Genomic DNA, 14,135 nt, shown 5'->3' on the forward strand with positions numbered 1-14,135 from the left:
TCTTCTACAGCTCGCTTCTTCTACCTCTGTGACTTTCTAATTACTTTTGCTTGTATATGAAAAAAATTATATTGGTGTCACATGTGCAGCATGGTGGTTACACATGTACATAACTTACAAAGTTATCCCCCCATAAGTCCAATACCCACCTGACACCATACATAGTTATTACATGATTAGTTCCATTTATGAGGAGTTGTTGTAAATGTATTTTTAATCAGCACAGAAACATCTTGGGGTCCAATGACATCTTCTGAAACCTGGTCAGAGAGTGGCCTGTAGTCAATGGTGAAGTTGAAGAAGACAACACTGACGGGTTGTGTTCTCTGGCAGTGCTGGTTAATTGTAACAGCAGAATCAGTCAAAAAGTCCAAGAAACAATCTTCTCTGTGTATTGATTTTGTTACATTGACACTATTTACAAGGTTGCAAAGTCCTATAACAGAAAGATCTGGTCCCCAAAGTACCTTTTGTGAAAAATAGTCCCATCCGAGTGTTGTATATCTGTGTTTAACATGTCAGATCTTGTGGTTTCCTTAAAAAAAATCCACACCTATGGAAAGTGAGCTTAAGACTGGTGCAGCCACTGTGGAAAGCAGTGTGGAGATACCTCAAAAAGTTAAAAATGGATCTGCCTTTGACGCAGCAATCCCACTATGGGAATATATCCGAAGGAACCCCAAACACTAATTCCAAAGAACATAAGCACCTCTACCTTCATTGAAGCATTATTTACAGTTGCCAAGATATGGAAACGGCCCAAGTGCCCATCAACAGATGAGTGGATGAAACAGCTGTAGGACATTTACACAATGGACTACTATTTGGCTGTAAAAAGGAAGAAAATGTTACCCTTTGCAACAGTATGGATGAACCTGGAGAACACTATGCTAAGCGAAATAAGCCAATCAGAGAAAGACAAATACCACATGATTTCACTCATATGTGGAATTTAATGAACGAACTTAACTAATAAGCAAAACAGAGACAGACTCATAGATGGAGAGCAGGTGACAGCTAGTGGGGGGGTTGGGGGGGTGGAGGGATTGAACAAAAAGAAAAAAGGACGCATGGACATGGACAACAGTGTGGTGATTGCTGAGGGAGGTGAGGGGGTACAAGGGAACTAAATGGTAATGAAAAAATACAATAAAGATTAAATTTAAAAAATGAGCTTAATTCTTCTGCCAACAAATCATTCATTCATCCATTCAGCAAACCCAACAAATATTGACAATCCATTTTGGATGACTTGCTGGGCTCCCAGTGTACCGTGGTTTTTTAAAGTTTCGCCTTTATGGCTAGTTGGGGGAAAGGGGAAGACAGTAAACATGTAAATAAATTAAAATGCAGGGTCCCATGAAGGAAATGATTGGCGTAGGGGGCCTAAGTTTTGGACGCAACAAAACTAGACGCTCGGCAGCTCAGTGCCTTGAACCCTTTATTTCAGGGTGAGCAAGGCGCTAATGTACGGTGGGACTCCGCACTCTAGGAAGGTCGCAGCTCCCGGCAAAGGGTCGTATCCCGTTAGGTGTGAAGGCGGAATGTGCGTGCAGTGACCACTGTGGCTGAGGAGGGGTGTTGCCTGGCTCTTCTACGCACAAGAGGAGACACAGGAAAAGACCGTTGGGGACGACTTCGCCACCCCAGGAGCAGCGCACACCGGCAGAGGGGGACACCCTCAGCTCGCAGACCAGGCCAGGTGGCCCGGGGAGGAGCCTTCTGGCCGCCGAGCTACGCGTCATCGAAGAGCTGCCCCTCCGCTCGCACGCGCGGAAGTAAACACCTCCACGTCATCAGGGCGCGTCTCCTTTGCCTTTCCCCTCCCATCTCCCGGATCGGTGGACGTGCTCACCTTCTCTGCGGGCCAGGTCTATGTCCCGCTTTCCCGCCGTCGCGGGCAGGGCGCCACGGCGACAAGAAGAGGGAGCGCGGTCCAGAGAGCCCCAGGAAGAGCGGCCTTCGGCGGTTTCCATCGCTGACAGAGGTGCGGTCCGCGGGACGTCTGGGAGGCCAGCGAGAGTTCCTGCACGGGGGTGAGGGAGGGCAATAAAAGTCAGCCTTGGGCTGACAGAGCAGAGTGGGAAGGAGGCGCAGCGTTCTCCTTGCCCTCCAAGCCAGAGGCGAACTTTGCGTCTGATGAGCACTTTGGTCTAGAGGGGGGCGGTCCCAGACCCAAGTTGAGTGAAAACCCTGCTGGGGGAGAAAAAAGTGAACCCCAGCACCGAGACGCGCTTTGCTGTTAAACAGGCTCATAGAGCCTTTGTTCTCTACCCATCTATTTCCCCCTCCCCCGCCTTCGTCGGGCCGCCAGCCTGCCTTTGGGTACCGTATAGAGGGAGCCAGTTTCCAGGAGCCAGTTTCCATGGTTACCCACCACTTGGCCTTCTGGGATATGTCACTCTGAACAGGGACCTAACTTGAACCATGAATCAGAAGGAAACACAGGTGGCTTTTAATTCAGCTGAGAGTTTTCTGCAGTGTTCCAGTTTTCGGTCTCTTGTTTAATAAAATTGGGTTTTGTGCTTCTGTATAGGTGTGTATATATATATCGCTTCGTGCTAGGCTTGCTTTGTCGAGTACTTTGAGTCATGCATTAGCAAATGCTCAAGTTGTTAGATTTCACTAAAAAGTTGTTCTGGGCTTAAAAACCCTCACTTATAAATTAGACTTAGGTGATTTAATTGAGAAGTCATAGGTTGATCTTTTCCAACCCCAAAATTTTGTTGTCTCTCTCTGTTCAGTTCTGGAAAATTGAGTCAGAGATAGCTTTACAGTCCTTTTAATCGCACAATCGTTTTTCTCATTACAGAAGAGAAAGGATGCACATCACAGGAGGGAGGAACTACTCCAACTTTTCCTATTCAAAAACAAAGAAAAAAACTTATTCAAGCTGTGAGGGACAATTCATTTCTTATTGTTACTGGAAATACAGGAAGTGGTAAAACAACTCAACTGCCAAAATATCTATATGAAGCAGGTAATTTTACTCTGGGATAATATGGGGAGTATTAAAAATATATCCTCTTAAAGGCTAATAGGACTTATGTGTTGCACAAATGCGCACCATTTGTTGACCGTCCCAGTTCTTCTCTTGGCACACGCTCCTTACGTCTTCCCTGTTTCTTTATGGTTTTATTTCACACTCAGGAGTTAGTGGAGATGGCATCTTTTCTATTTTTTAGTTGCCATAATAATCTCAAATAACATTATAGGGAGATACTGATTCTCTGGTATAGAATAAGGTTGTCTTGCTGTAGACTGTTAACCATTGGGTATTGAAATAATTTTTGGGGGGGGAAGAGATACAATAATATCTGTTGCTGGCATTGGTATTTCTTGGTTCTTTCTCCGGAGCATTATCAGGTAAGTATTTAGCCCCTGACTCTGCTAACACCAGGTCAGCTAACACATTACTCTTAAAGTGTCTGTCACTTCATTATTGTAAAACTTTCTAGCATAAGGTTGGTATAGAACAAAATTATATTGGATATTCACATAAAAATAACAAAAATTTCTTAGCTTGTATATAAACTTATACTTATGCATCAAACCTAAGATGCCATCAATTAAGACATACCACTATTTGACATACTGTTAAAGGAAAACTGCCATCAATTGTAAGATGCTTCTCCTTTTCAAAGATACTTAAAATGGTAAAAAATAAGTGCTTATAGAATCTATGTAAGGTTGTGTATTTAAACTTCTGTGACCAAGGTTAATCTGTTGTAGGAAGTGTGTGGAATTTTATGGATTCCTAGAGATTAAAAATTTATGGGTTACTATTTACAGTCTTTAGATTGGATTTTTAAAAAACCAAGCCAAATTAACATATGCACATTTTGAACAATTATTAATGTATATTCTTTGAATTCTTAAATTTTCGCGATACAAATGTAATACACTATGTTGTTAATTTGCAGAGTTTTGGAAATACTTAAACAGTTTGTATTGATTGACCAGAAATAATTTAGCTCTAATAGGAAGCAACTGTTGACATTTCTGTGTTTTTTACTTCTGGTTTTGGTAGGGTTTTCACAACATGGTGTGATCGGTGTGACTCAGCCACGAAAAGTAGCGGCCATATCGGTTGCTCAGAGGGTTGCTGAAGAAATGAAATGCACTTTGGGATCCAAAGTAGGATACCAAGTTCGTTTTGATGATTGCAGCTCTAAGGTACAAAAGTTTTGTTGATATTTGTGTAATTACTCTAAACTTACGGAAAGAGTAAAGAAAATTTTGAAAGATTCTAACTTTAAATTCTGTTCATATTTTTAACGAAACAGCCTCAGATTAGAATTAATGTTTGTTACCTATTGTTAATGCTTTAGCTCTGGCATCTCTGATGTTTAACCTGTTTTTTGCCTTCTCAGTTGGTTTATAAGTGACAGTTACATTGATTTTTCTTAGGATTCTCTCTTTTTTTTTTTTTAGCCACAAGGATCCTACATGTAACTTATATTTGTATTCTTTAAAAAACCCTTTTTATTGTGAAATATACATAACATAAAATTCACCGCTTTAACCGCCTCCAGGTGTACAGTTCCCTGGCATTGAGAATGTTCATGGTGTGTGTCATCATCAGCACTGTCTACTTCCAAACGTCTTTCATCATCCCAGACAGAGACTCTGCGTCTCTCACGTAGTAACTCCCTGTCCCTCCTCCCCCGCCCCTGGTGCCTTCTACTGTTTGACTTTCTGTCTCTGCATTTGCCTGTCTCGTACAGTATTTCGTACTTGTGTCTGGCTTATTCCATTTAGCATGTTTTTAAGGTTCATCCATGTTGTATATTTATATTCTTGAAGTCAGTGGAAAACTGAGAACTTAATTAACAAAGTCAATAAGAGAGTATTTTGTATTGACTAGCTTCTATATTCATAGCACTAACAAGTTTTAAGTTGTTTTCTTTTTAATAGTTAATAGTTACAGTTTACATTTGCTCAGGATATCTTAATCCCATACCAGATATAAAATAATCCCTGATGTACATATGGTCCCTAATGGGAATGGAATTGTGGTTTAGAATGACTCCAAAATACCATCTTTGCCTTCCTAGTAGTCACTGCTCTGGATTTTTCTCTTATTTTCTTCCATTGTTTTATGCATGTCACTACTGTTAACTAGCTTTTGCACCTTATTCTCATCTTGTTTTAATACTAGTTGTCTGGCACTAATAATTTTTTAATAGAATGAGCAGGAAAGGAATTGGGAGGAAATTATACACCTGACCATTTCCTTTACCTTTTCTCCTGAGTCCCCTAAAATAGTGGCTGAGACAGGGAAATGAAGCCCATTTCATTGTTTCCCACAATTTGTTCACCCGAAACCATTGCGTTATCTCAGCAGTTTTCTCTGACTTCATTGCCTCTGCTTAACTGGTCGCTGTTGTTGCTTTATCCCAGAACACGCACCTTAGTGCCTCATCCCTGTCTCTGTAGAGATCATAAGTTTCATAATTTGCCATCATTGTTACTAGACTATTTGTACTCTTTTATTTAGTTATATTAGTTTGATCACTTAATGTGTGTACATTTGGGGGGAAAATTTAGTTTGCAAAACGGGTGAATTTCTGTGAAACTATATACATATGTGTACACACATATGTGTGTGTGTGTGTTGAAATACTTTGTGTTTTGAACATTAGGAAACAGCAATCAAATACATGACTGATGGATGTTTACTGAAACATATTCTGGGAGATCCAAATCTTACCAAGTTCAGTGTCATTATTTTGGATGAAGCCCATGAGAGAACTCTAACTACAGTGAGTATTTTAATATATTGGTTATTTATTAGACAGTTTACTTTTGGGTAGCTTTTTAGTGCATAGAGAATTGCTTCCTCTTACAATTTAACTGATTGAAAAAGGAATTCTTTGGTTAGGAAAGTAAAATATTTAAAACAAGTTGGTTGTTAGGTGTTTTTGTGACTTACTAGAGATTTACTTTTCTTTCAGGACATCTTATTTGGTTTATTGAAGAAGCTGTTTCAGGAGAAGTCTCCTAACAGGAAGGAGCATTTAAAGGTTGTGGTGATGTCGGCAACTATGGAATTAGCCAAGCTCTCTGCATTCTTTGGAAATTGTCCAATATTTGACATACCTGGAAGGCTTTACCCAGTCAGAGAAAAATTCTGCAATTTGATTGGCCCACGAGATTGGGAAAATACTGCCTATATTCAAGCGGTATTACTTGGCATCCTTTTTTGTCTTTTTTTATCTGTGATTCTAGTTGATTGAATAGTTTGATAATTTACTTGTTTCCTATTAATGGCAGCCCTTGCAGGTTCTAGGACTTTTGAGAACCAAATTTAATTTTTCTGTGGGAACAATGGGAAGTGAGAGGGAGGCTGAATTTCCACTAGCATATTATGCTTGTGTTTCTTGCTTTAGATTGTGAAAGTGACCATGGATATCCATTTGAATGAAATGGCTGGAGACATCTTGGTTTTTCTGACTGGTGAGCATTTCAGTATCATGTTTAAAATGACCGTACTGTTTATAAGAGGAGATGTGGCACCACGATGAAGTGTCCTTTTTCTTGGGAAATCTGGGTACTCCTCCTGTTGCCCTAGCTTTTTATGATGATCTAAATAGTTTTAGGTTTTATATCTTATATAAGGTAATTCTGTATTGCCATTAAAAACACCAATGTTATTAGTAAACATGTAAAACACACTGACCTTTTAGTAGGAAGATACTAATTGCTAAACTGTTAATGTTTTTATTAGTCTGTCTTATATAGAGGTGTTACCATATAGTCCTGAATCGGAATGATTAATTCCATTGTTGCCAGAGGCATCCTACCAGCTCCTTTCTTCTTTGAGTGGTGGGATGGTACTGTATGATAGCTGTACATAAGGCGTGGAATCCATGTCTCATAGATGAGCCTTCGTTGCAGGTCAGAAATAGAATAGTTAAATCCTAGATTAATGTGATTCTTCAAGTAGCAGCATCCTATGAACAGAAATGAGTCATTTCATCGCTTGCCTCCTACTCTGCCTTGTGCGGATGTCAGAAGTCAGACATTGTAACCATCTGCTTTTTTGAGATTACTTAAGTATTACACCTAAATGCAGTATCTCCTGGATTAGATTTCCCTACATTAAGGATGAACTTTACTGGATCTTCTTCAAATACCGTGTTAACAAGATGAAAGGCTTGAAGATTATAAACATGTTGATTTCTTTAGAGATTTAAATTCTTTGGAAAATGGTGTTTCTTCTGTTTTTTGTTTTATTGTTGAGATTTGGTATAAATTATGTCTTCATCTCTTTTAGATCAAAATGGGAGATTTAAAATAACTATTATGCAAAACTGATTTTGATTTAGAAGACCTTTTTTTTTCCCACTCTTAAATTAATTTTGCTGTTCAATTAATGACATTGTTTTCCCCCCTTGTTTCAGGTCAGTTTGAAATCGAAAAAAGTTGCGAGTTACTTTTTCAGATGGCAGAGTCTGTTGATTATGATTATGATGTGCAAGACACCACACTAGACGGGTTGTTAATATTGCCGTGTTACGGATCTATGACAACAGGTAATTCCTCACTATCATAGAAAATTTGACTGATTTTTAAAAAAAAAACCCATTTTATTGAACATTCGCATATGTACAGAAGAGTGCACAGATCCTAAGTGTTTGTTTTTAGGTCAGTGAATTTCACAAACTGATCTCATCTTTGTAATTAACACCTAGACTGTGAAAGAGAACTTAAAGAGAACCAGCATCCCTTGAAAGATTTTTTCCCCCTCATCTTTTCACATTTACTTTTTCAAGAGCCTTCAACATGCCCCTTAATATTGTTAAAAGTGAGTTGTGTCTTCTCCCAGCAGAACAAAAATATTGGTAATTTTTTGAAATAAGAACTATGATTTCTTGATAGTAGTACCACAAGTCAAACCTGCTTTGCCACAGAGCACAAAATTTCTAGAAATCATATGTACCCAGATATATCTGAGGCTAGACACAGTGGATTTTTTTTTAAGTATCCATACATTAGTCTACTTTTCAAGAATGATGTAAGTTCAAAGAGCAAATGCAAACTCTTACTCTGATTTGTTTGTGATAAATGCTAAACAAAGTTTAGAGTTTTTTGTATAAAACTATTTTATTAGGAATTTGATTTGTAAAAAAACTAAAGGGAAATTAGCTGTAGCTGCCTAGGATTTGATTGCATTAGCATTTAATGTAGTGTAAAAGGCATTTACATGCTTTTATTTTTTATGTGTATTTTTGTTTTTGTTGAATAGGTGGGTCTTCTAATATTAACAAGAAATGTTTGGGACTATGTGTTGTTAAATAACCACAGACCACATGCTATTATGGAAATTTCTTTTGTGATGCTATTAAGCCCTTGCTCTCAATATTGAAATCTATTTTTAGATTTTTACACCTTAAAGGGAATTCTTAGGGTCATTATTAGATGTTTAAGATTCTTATTGTTTCCTGGGGATTTGATCTAATGACTCTTAGAATTTACTTCATAAGTGATAAGGTAATTAAAAACAGTGATGGTTGCTTTATTACTAACCATTAACCAATTATATTTTTTCCATATAAAGTAAAAATTTAATTCTTCTTTTCTTATCGCCACATTGAAAATAATGTTCTATACCTGCTATTGCTTCTTTTTTAACATCCTGAAATCCAGTTTCATACTGTTAAAAGTTGCCAGTAACTTCTCACATCTCGTGGCTATTATGTATTTTGGTTTTGTGATAATAAGTCTCTTTGAAATGCTTTCTTTTGAAATACTCTTTCATTATCTCCTGACCAATCTTTCCTTAAGGCTTCTGCCTTCCCACCCTCCCCAGCCTTTGTACCCTTCTGTGTGTGATTCTTTTCTAAGGTTTAATTCTTAGAATTCTCTGTTTTGGTGGAGTTGGCTTCTATGACTCACCTGTCACTTCTCTGTGGATGATTCCTGAAAGTGCTCTCCAGGTCACACCCACTCCCTCAGTCCAGACCTCCTGGGTCTCCTCGCTGGGCTTTCTGGTCTGTGCATCGTATCATCTACATCAGGGTCCGTGGTCTTTTAGGGACCGGGCCGTGAGCGAAGCTCACCTGAGCTCTGCCTCCTGCCCGTCTGTCTCCCCAAACCCTTCTGTCTTTCAGCAAGCTGGTCCCTGGTGCCAAAAAGGTTGGGGACTGCTGACCTAGATCATTCACTCCAAATGAGGGGCAACTCCTGCAGGTTTTCTTTTACCCTTGTCCTATCCGGGTTATTCATTCTTTTTCTTTTTCTGTTATCATTGTTAGAATTGGGATCCTCAGTCTGCTTTCCTGGGTTAACATAGCCTGCTCACCTGTTCTCCCTGATTTCATTTACCATCCTCCGTGGTGGTAAGCGCAGTCTTCCAGCCACACAGCTCTGATCGAGTCAGTCTCCTGTTGAGTACCTTCAGCTGCTCCTTATCACCAGCTGAATTAAGGTGCCAAGTTAATAACTTGGCATTCAGTATCCTTCTAGCATGACTTCAGCCTGCTTTCAGCTTTAATTCCCCCTGTATGTGTAAACGGTAAAGACGTGGAACTGGGTCTGAGTAGAGCCGTGACCGAGGGTTTTGTTTACTTTAGTTTCCTTTCTGGCTCCAAAGGCACTATAAGGGTGAGCTACTGGTGATCCATTATGAGCATAATATATTTATTACAGGAGTTTGTAACAGTACAAAATGGCATTCAGAGGGAGCTGATGAGGCACTGAGTAAGGGGTGAGTTGGAGTTAGATGAAGTAGGGAGAGGGTCAGGTTCCAGGAACCATAGGCTTTTTGAAGCCTGCTTAATATAATAGAGCACTTGTTTTCTTTATTACTACTGCTTTGGGTGGTGGGGAGAGACACTGTTATCGTGTTACTTCCTTTCCTGATACGCTTCAGGAACAGAAACCTTGCACTTGGGAGTGAGGAGAGGGCAGAAGGGCTTCCTGCTTGTGGCCTGCAGTAAAGAGGGTTCAAAAATGGCCCACATCTAGGTTTAGTGACTAGGTAAAAATTACAATGTGGACATTTTATATTTGCTTATTTCTGGGCTAGTCATGAGGGTAGCTGAGTGTTTTAAAGAGACACCTTTTTAAAAAATATTTTATTTATTTATTTTTAGAGAGAGGGGAAGGGAAAGGGAGAGAAAACATCAATGTGTGGTTGCCTCTCGTGAGCCCTCCGCTGGGGATCTGGCCCACAGCCTAGGCATGTGCCCTGACTAGGAATGGAACCCGCAACCTTTTAGTTTGCAGAGCCGTGGTCAACCTACTGAGCTACATCAGCCAGGGCAAGAGATACTTTAAAATATGTCCTTAATTGGCCTAAAAAAATCCCCATCGGTCACATATGGAGAGGTGCTGTATATCCTTTCTACGGCCTAGGTTACATGGTCTTACTCCCTGGGCTCAACTCCCCCAGCCCCCACCCACTGTGATGTTCTCTCAAGCTAGAAGTGTTGGTGGTATTTTTTGTTCTTTTCCTCCCACATCTATTTGTGTGATCATGTTTGCTATTTCCTTAACTTGAACTCCTCCTTTCTCTTTTATTCTCCCCTTTCACTGGCTGAAATCCTGTTACTGTGTTTCACCAACTCCATAAAAAGTGTTTCCTGATTTCCCTCCTCACAACTGGCTTTGATCTCTTCTTCATCTGAACCACAGCTTTGCTGTACCTCTTGTGGCACTTCACACATTCTGCCTCGTACTATGGTTGTCCCCTTCTAAGAGACTGAACTTCTTGAAGGCAAGTACAATATGTTGAAAAGGTCCTAATTAAATACTTGTTAGACTAAGTTCCAGAGTTTTTACTTTCTGCAGATGTTCTTTGGATATCTTACATTGAATGCTCTGTCTAGAACCTTTTTCTTGCTTCTCTCAAACCTTTTTGCTCTTCTGACTTCCTTCTTCGATTCGAAGTATTGCAGTCCCTCAGGTTTGTCATGCATCTAGGGAAAGCACCCCACAAAAATTAAGGAACTGAAATATACCTGTGTCTATGTAAGTGACAAATATTTGCATGGAGTTAGACAATTTTAGCACTAAAAGTAATTATCTAATTCAGTGCTTCTTAGCCTCTTTTGGAGGGTAGGGCCTCAGATTCTTTTGAAAAGGCAATGGAAGTCATGGCTTGTTTTTCTAGAAGAATGCACATATACCAATATACGCACACACACATATATGTATATATATATATGTATGTTCTTGCATAATCAAACTTCTTTATTTTACAGATAGTGGCTAAGTGATGTTCCTGAGGTCACGTGGTACACCTGTATTTGATGACTGGTTATTTATTCAGTAGTGGGCGATAAAACAGTGTGTGTTTCCTGATTACATGAAGAAAAGGAGAGGAGTTTTACTTTCATTTAGTTACATCATTTGAAGTGAGGAAAATCTGCTCACTTAGATGATTGCATAAATCCCAAAGCAGTTTTCTTTCTTCCTGCAAACAAAGACTTTACCTCAGTATGGCGGGGACCTAAAGTTTGCTTTGTTTACAATAGTTTCTGTAAATGCTAAGATTAAAGGTGTGGGGGAATAAGGTTAGTGAGCTTCATATAAAAACTTTTAATCTATGTGAAACCTGCCAAATGAGACATTTTTTTTTGTCTTATAAAGAAATACATACTTAAAAAAAAATCAAAGTAAGAAAATAATTAAACTTATTCAGGTCCCACCAACATGGTTAAGTACTGATGACTATCGGTCTTTTGAGGTATATTGTTTGGACTTTTCTTTATACATTTAAATATATTTTTATTGTTTAGTTTTTTTGAACCAAAAATAGAATTATGTTATATGTGCTCTTTTATGTTTTTCTTTTTTGACCTTTGTAGAAATCTTTAAAAGTACAGAAAAATACAAAAAATCCATTTCCCACTCTGCGGAATTAGCACACTGTTAGTGTCTCAGCTTATTTGTGCTAATTTTCTTTAAAGAAAAATTACTCAATTGAGGAAAAATTATACAGTTTTATTATAGAGGATTCGAGCAGTATACAAAGTTACAAGGTAAAAATAAAGAAATCACCTCAAATTCCTCCATGCAGAAATAACCATCTTTAATATTAGGAAAACCATTTGTTAAGAGTGTGTGTGTCTGTTTGTGTGCACGTGTGGAAAGATAACTAAATAGGTAGGTTAATAGAAATGCTTTTTAAAAGTAAGATTATATCATTGCTTTTTAACTTTTTATTTACTGATTTTCCTTAGAGTGACAGGAAGGGGGAGGGAGAGAGAGAAACATCAGTTTATTGTTCCACTTATTTAGGCATTCATTGGTTGATTTTTGTACATGCCCTGACTGGGCACGAATCCACACCCTTGGCCTCTTGAGGTGATGCTCTAACCAACTGAGCAACCCAGCTAGAGTGCTGTTGCTTTTCGAAAAGGTATATAATTTTACTTGAATTTACTTGAAGGAATTTTTAAACTTCAAGTAAACCTTTACCACATGAGAGAATATTTTATAAAAGATTGCTTTAAAATTTAAAAAGATGAAACATATTAATATCTTCTTTTTAGACCATATTTGACTGGAGATCTTATCTGATGAGGATTTAAGTACTTTTTTACTCTCCTATATCCTCCCCTCCTAATTTTTTAAGTTATTTTTACATCATTCAGATGTATTTAGTGTTTACCATCAATTTTTTTTTAACCATAGTTTTCCATTTCTATATCGTTTTTGGTTAATTTTAGATTGGCTGGATTTGGTTAACTTTTTTTTAATAGAAGCGCTTTTGAGTGTTATTTTCTGTTGCTCTTCTATGTTTGAGAATGTCTGGCTTTGCCCTTATACTTGAACTACGTCTTGGCTGGGTTTTATGTTCTTGGGTCACACTTTCTTTTTCTTAGAACTTGGTAGACGTTGTCCAGTTGTCTTCTGGCATTGAATGTTGCTGCGGAGGAGTCTGAGGCCAGCCTGGTTTTTTTCCCCCTCCTTGTAAGTGATTTGCTTTTTCTGTCTGATTGCCTGAAAATTTCTATTTTTATCCTTAAAGTTCAATAGTTCTGGGATATTTTTTTGGGGGGTGTTGACCGTTTTATATTAAAATTTCCTGGAATTGAAATGCTAATTTTTTAAAATCAACTTTATTGAGGTATAATTTACATACAATAGACTATGCCTGTTTTAAGTGTTATAGTCAATGGAGTTGGACAAATGTACTTACCTGTGTGACCACAACCACAAACAAGACGAACTTTTCTGATGTGCTCTTTTAGTCTGCAAATTCAGTTCTTTATTTCAGGGGCATTTTTTTGTGTGTGTTATATCTTTGAATGTAACTTTATTGGTTTCTCTGTATCAGGGATACCAATTATTCTTATGTTGGATTGCCTATCTTCCATATTTCTTTAGCTACTTTCTAGTTACTTTATCTCTTTCAGCTGCATTTAGGGATTCTGTCAAACCTTTTCTGTCAGGAGTTTCATTTTCAGCTGTGTTAGTGAGAATTCTCAAGATATTTTGACTTACCCAAAAATGATGTCTGGGGTAGGGGTAGAGCTGGAGTTGAACAGTTTTAACTCTTTGTTCTGTTCTAGAATCCTTGTTCAGTTTCCTTCTTTGATTGACAGTTTCTGTTTATTGCTTTATGTTCCTTTTACTCTGTCTTTCTAAGATGTATTTCTGCTTTGGGATCTTTTGGGGTTAATCTGGGACAACAAATTCGATGAGAAAATATTAGTTGGCCTTAACATATAATATGTCATATGCATATGTATCTTAGGATCATTACTCCATTAAGACAAGACTGTATATAGGAGCACTATTCCATTCAGACTGTTTTCTCCTCAATATTCTTATTTCTTGGTAGACTTTAAAACATCTTTCTGCCTTTGCCTCTTTGTCAATCTGCCCCCTAATCCAGTTAATAACATCCAAGTATCTTATTAGGTACTGAGATAGATGAGATAAGGAATATCAGAATCTTTCTTAAGTAGAAAAACCAGGGAATGGAAGTAATCAGGAGAATTACTACATCTTAATCAAAGTATTCACTTTCCCCTTTCCTTCACGAAGAATGAGAACGTGCTTTAAGATACATGTATTTAACTTTCCTCCAGACCCTTACAAACAGACAGACTGGCATTTGATTGTGCTTGTAGAATATGGTGGTAAAGTGTGTGGATAAAATGTAAATGTGAAACAAA

General features: G+C 38.2%; 1 protein-coding gene across 2 annotated transcripts in view; it reads left to right on the plus strand.

Moving 5' to 3' along the window:
• Positions 1 to 1,739: 1,739 nt before the first annotated feature.
• DHX40 (DEAH-box helicase 40) overlaps positions 1,740 to 14,135 on the plus strand; it is a 38,088-nt gene continuing 25,692 nt past the window's right edge. Inside the window, exons 1-7 of one of the 2 annotated variants that reach the window (XM_024573071.3) lie at positions 1,740 to 1,987; positions 2,813 to 2,980; positions 4,031 to 4,176; positions 5,646 to 5,765; positions 5,958 to 6,185; positions 6,393 to 6,459; positions 7,407 to 7,538. In XM_024573071.3, coding sequence (XP_024428839.2) covers positions 1,876 to 1,987; positions 2,813 to 2,980; positions 4,031 to 4,176; positions 5,646 to 5,765; positions 5,958 to 6,185; positions 6,393 to 6,459; positions 7,407 to 7,538 — 973 coding nt within the window. In that variant the 5' untranslated portion in view covers positions 1,740 to 1,875. The remainder of the gene's footprint in view (positions 1,988 to 2,812; positions 2,981 to 4,030; positions 4,177 to 5,645; positions 5,766 to 5,957; positions 6,186 to 6,392; positions 6,460 to 7,406; positions 7,539 to 14,135) is intronic. The other variant, XM_045182364.2, reaches the window with a different exon arrangement.

This window comes from Desmodus rotundus, chromosome 9 (assembly GCF_022682495.2).
Source record: "Desmodus rotundus isolate HL8 chromosome 9, HLdesRot8A.1, whole genome shotgun sequence".
NCBI classification, from domain to species: Eukaryota; Metazoa; Chordata; class Mammalia; order Chiroptera; family Phyllostomidae; genus Desmodus; species Desmodus rotundus.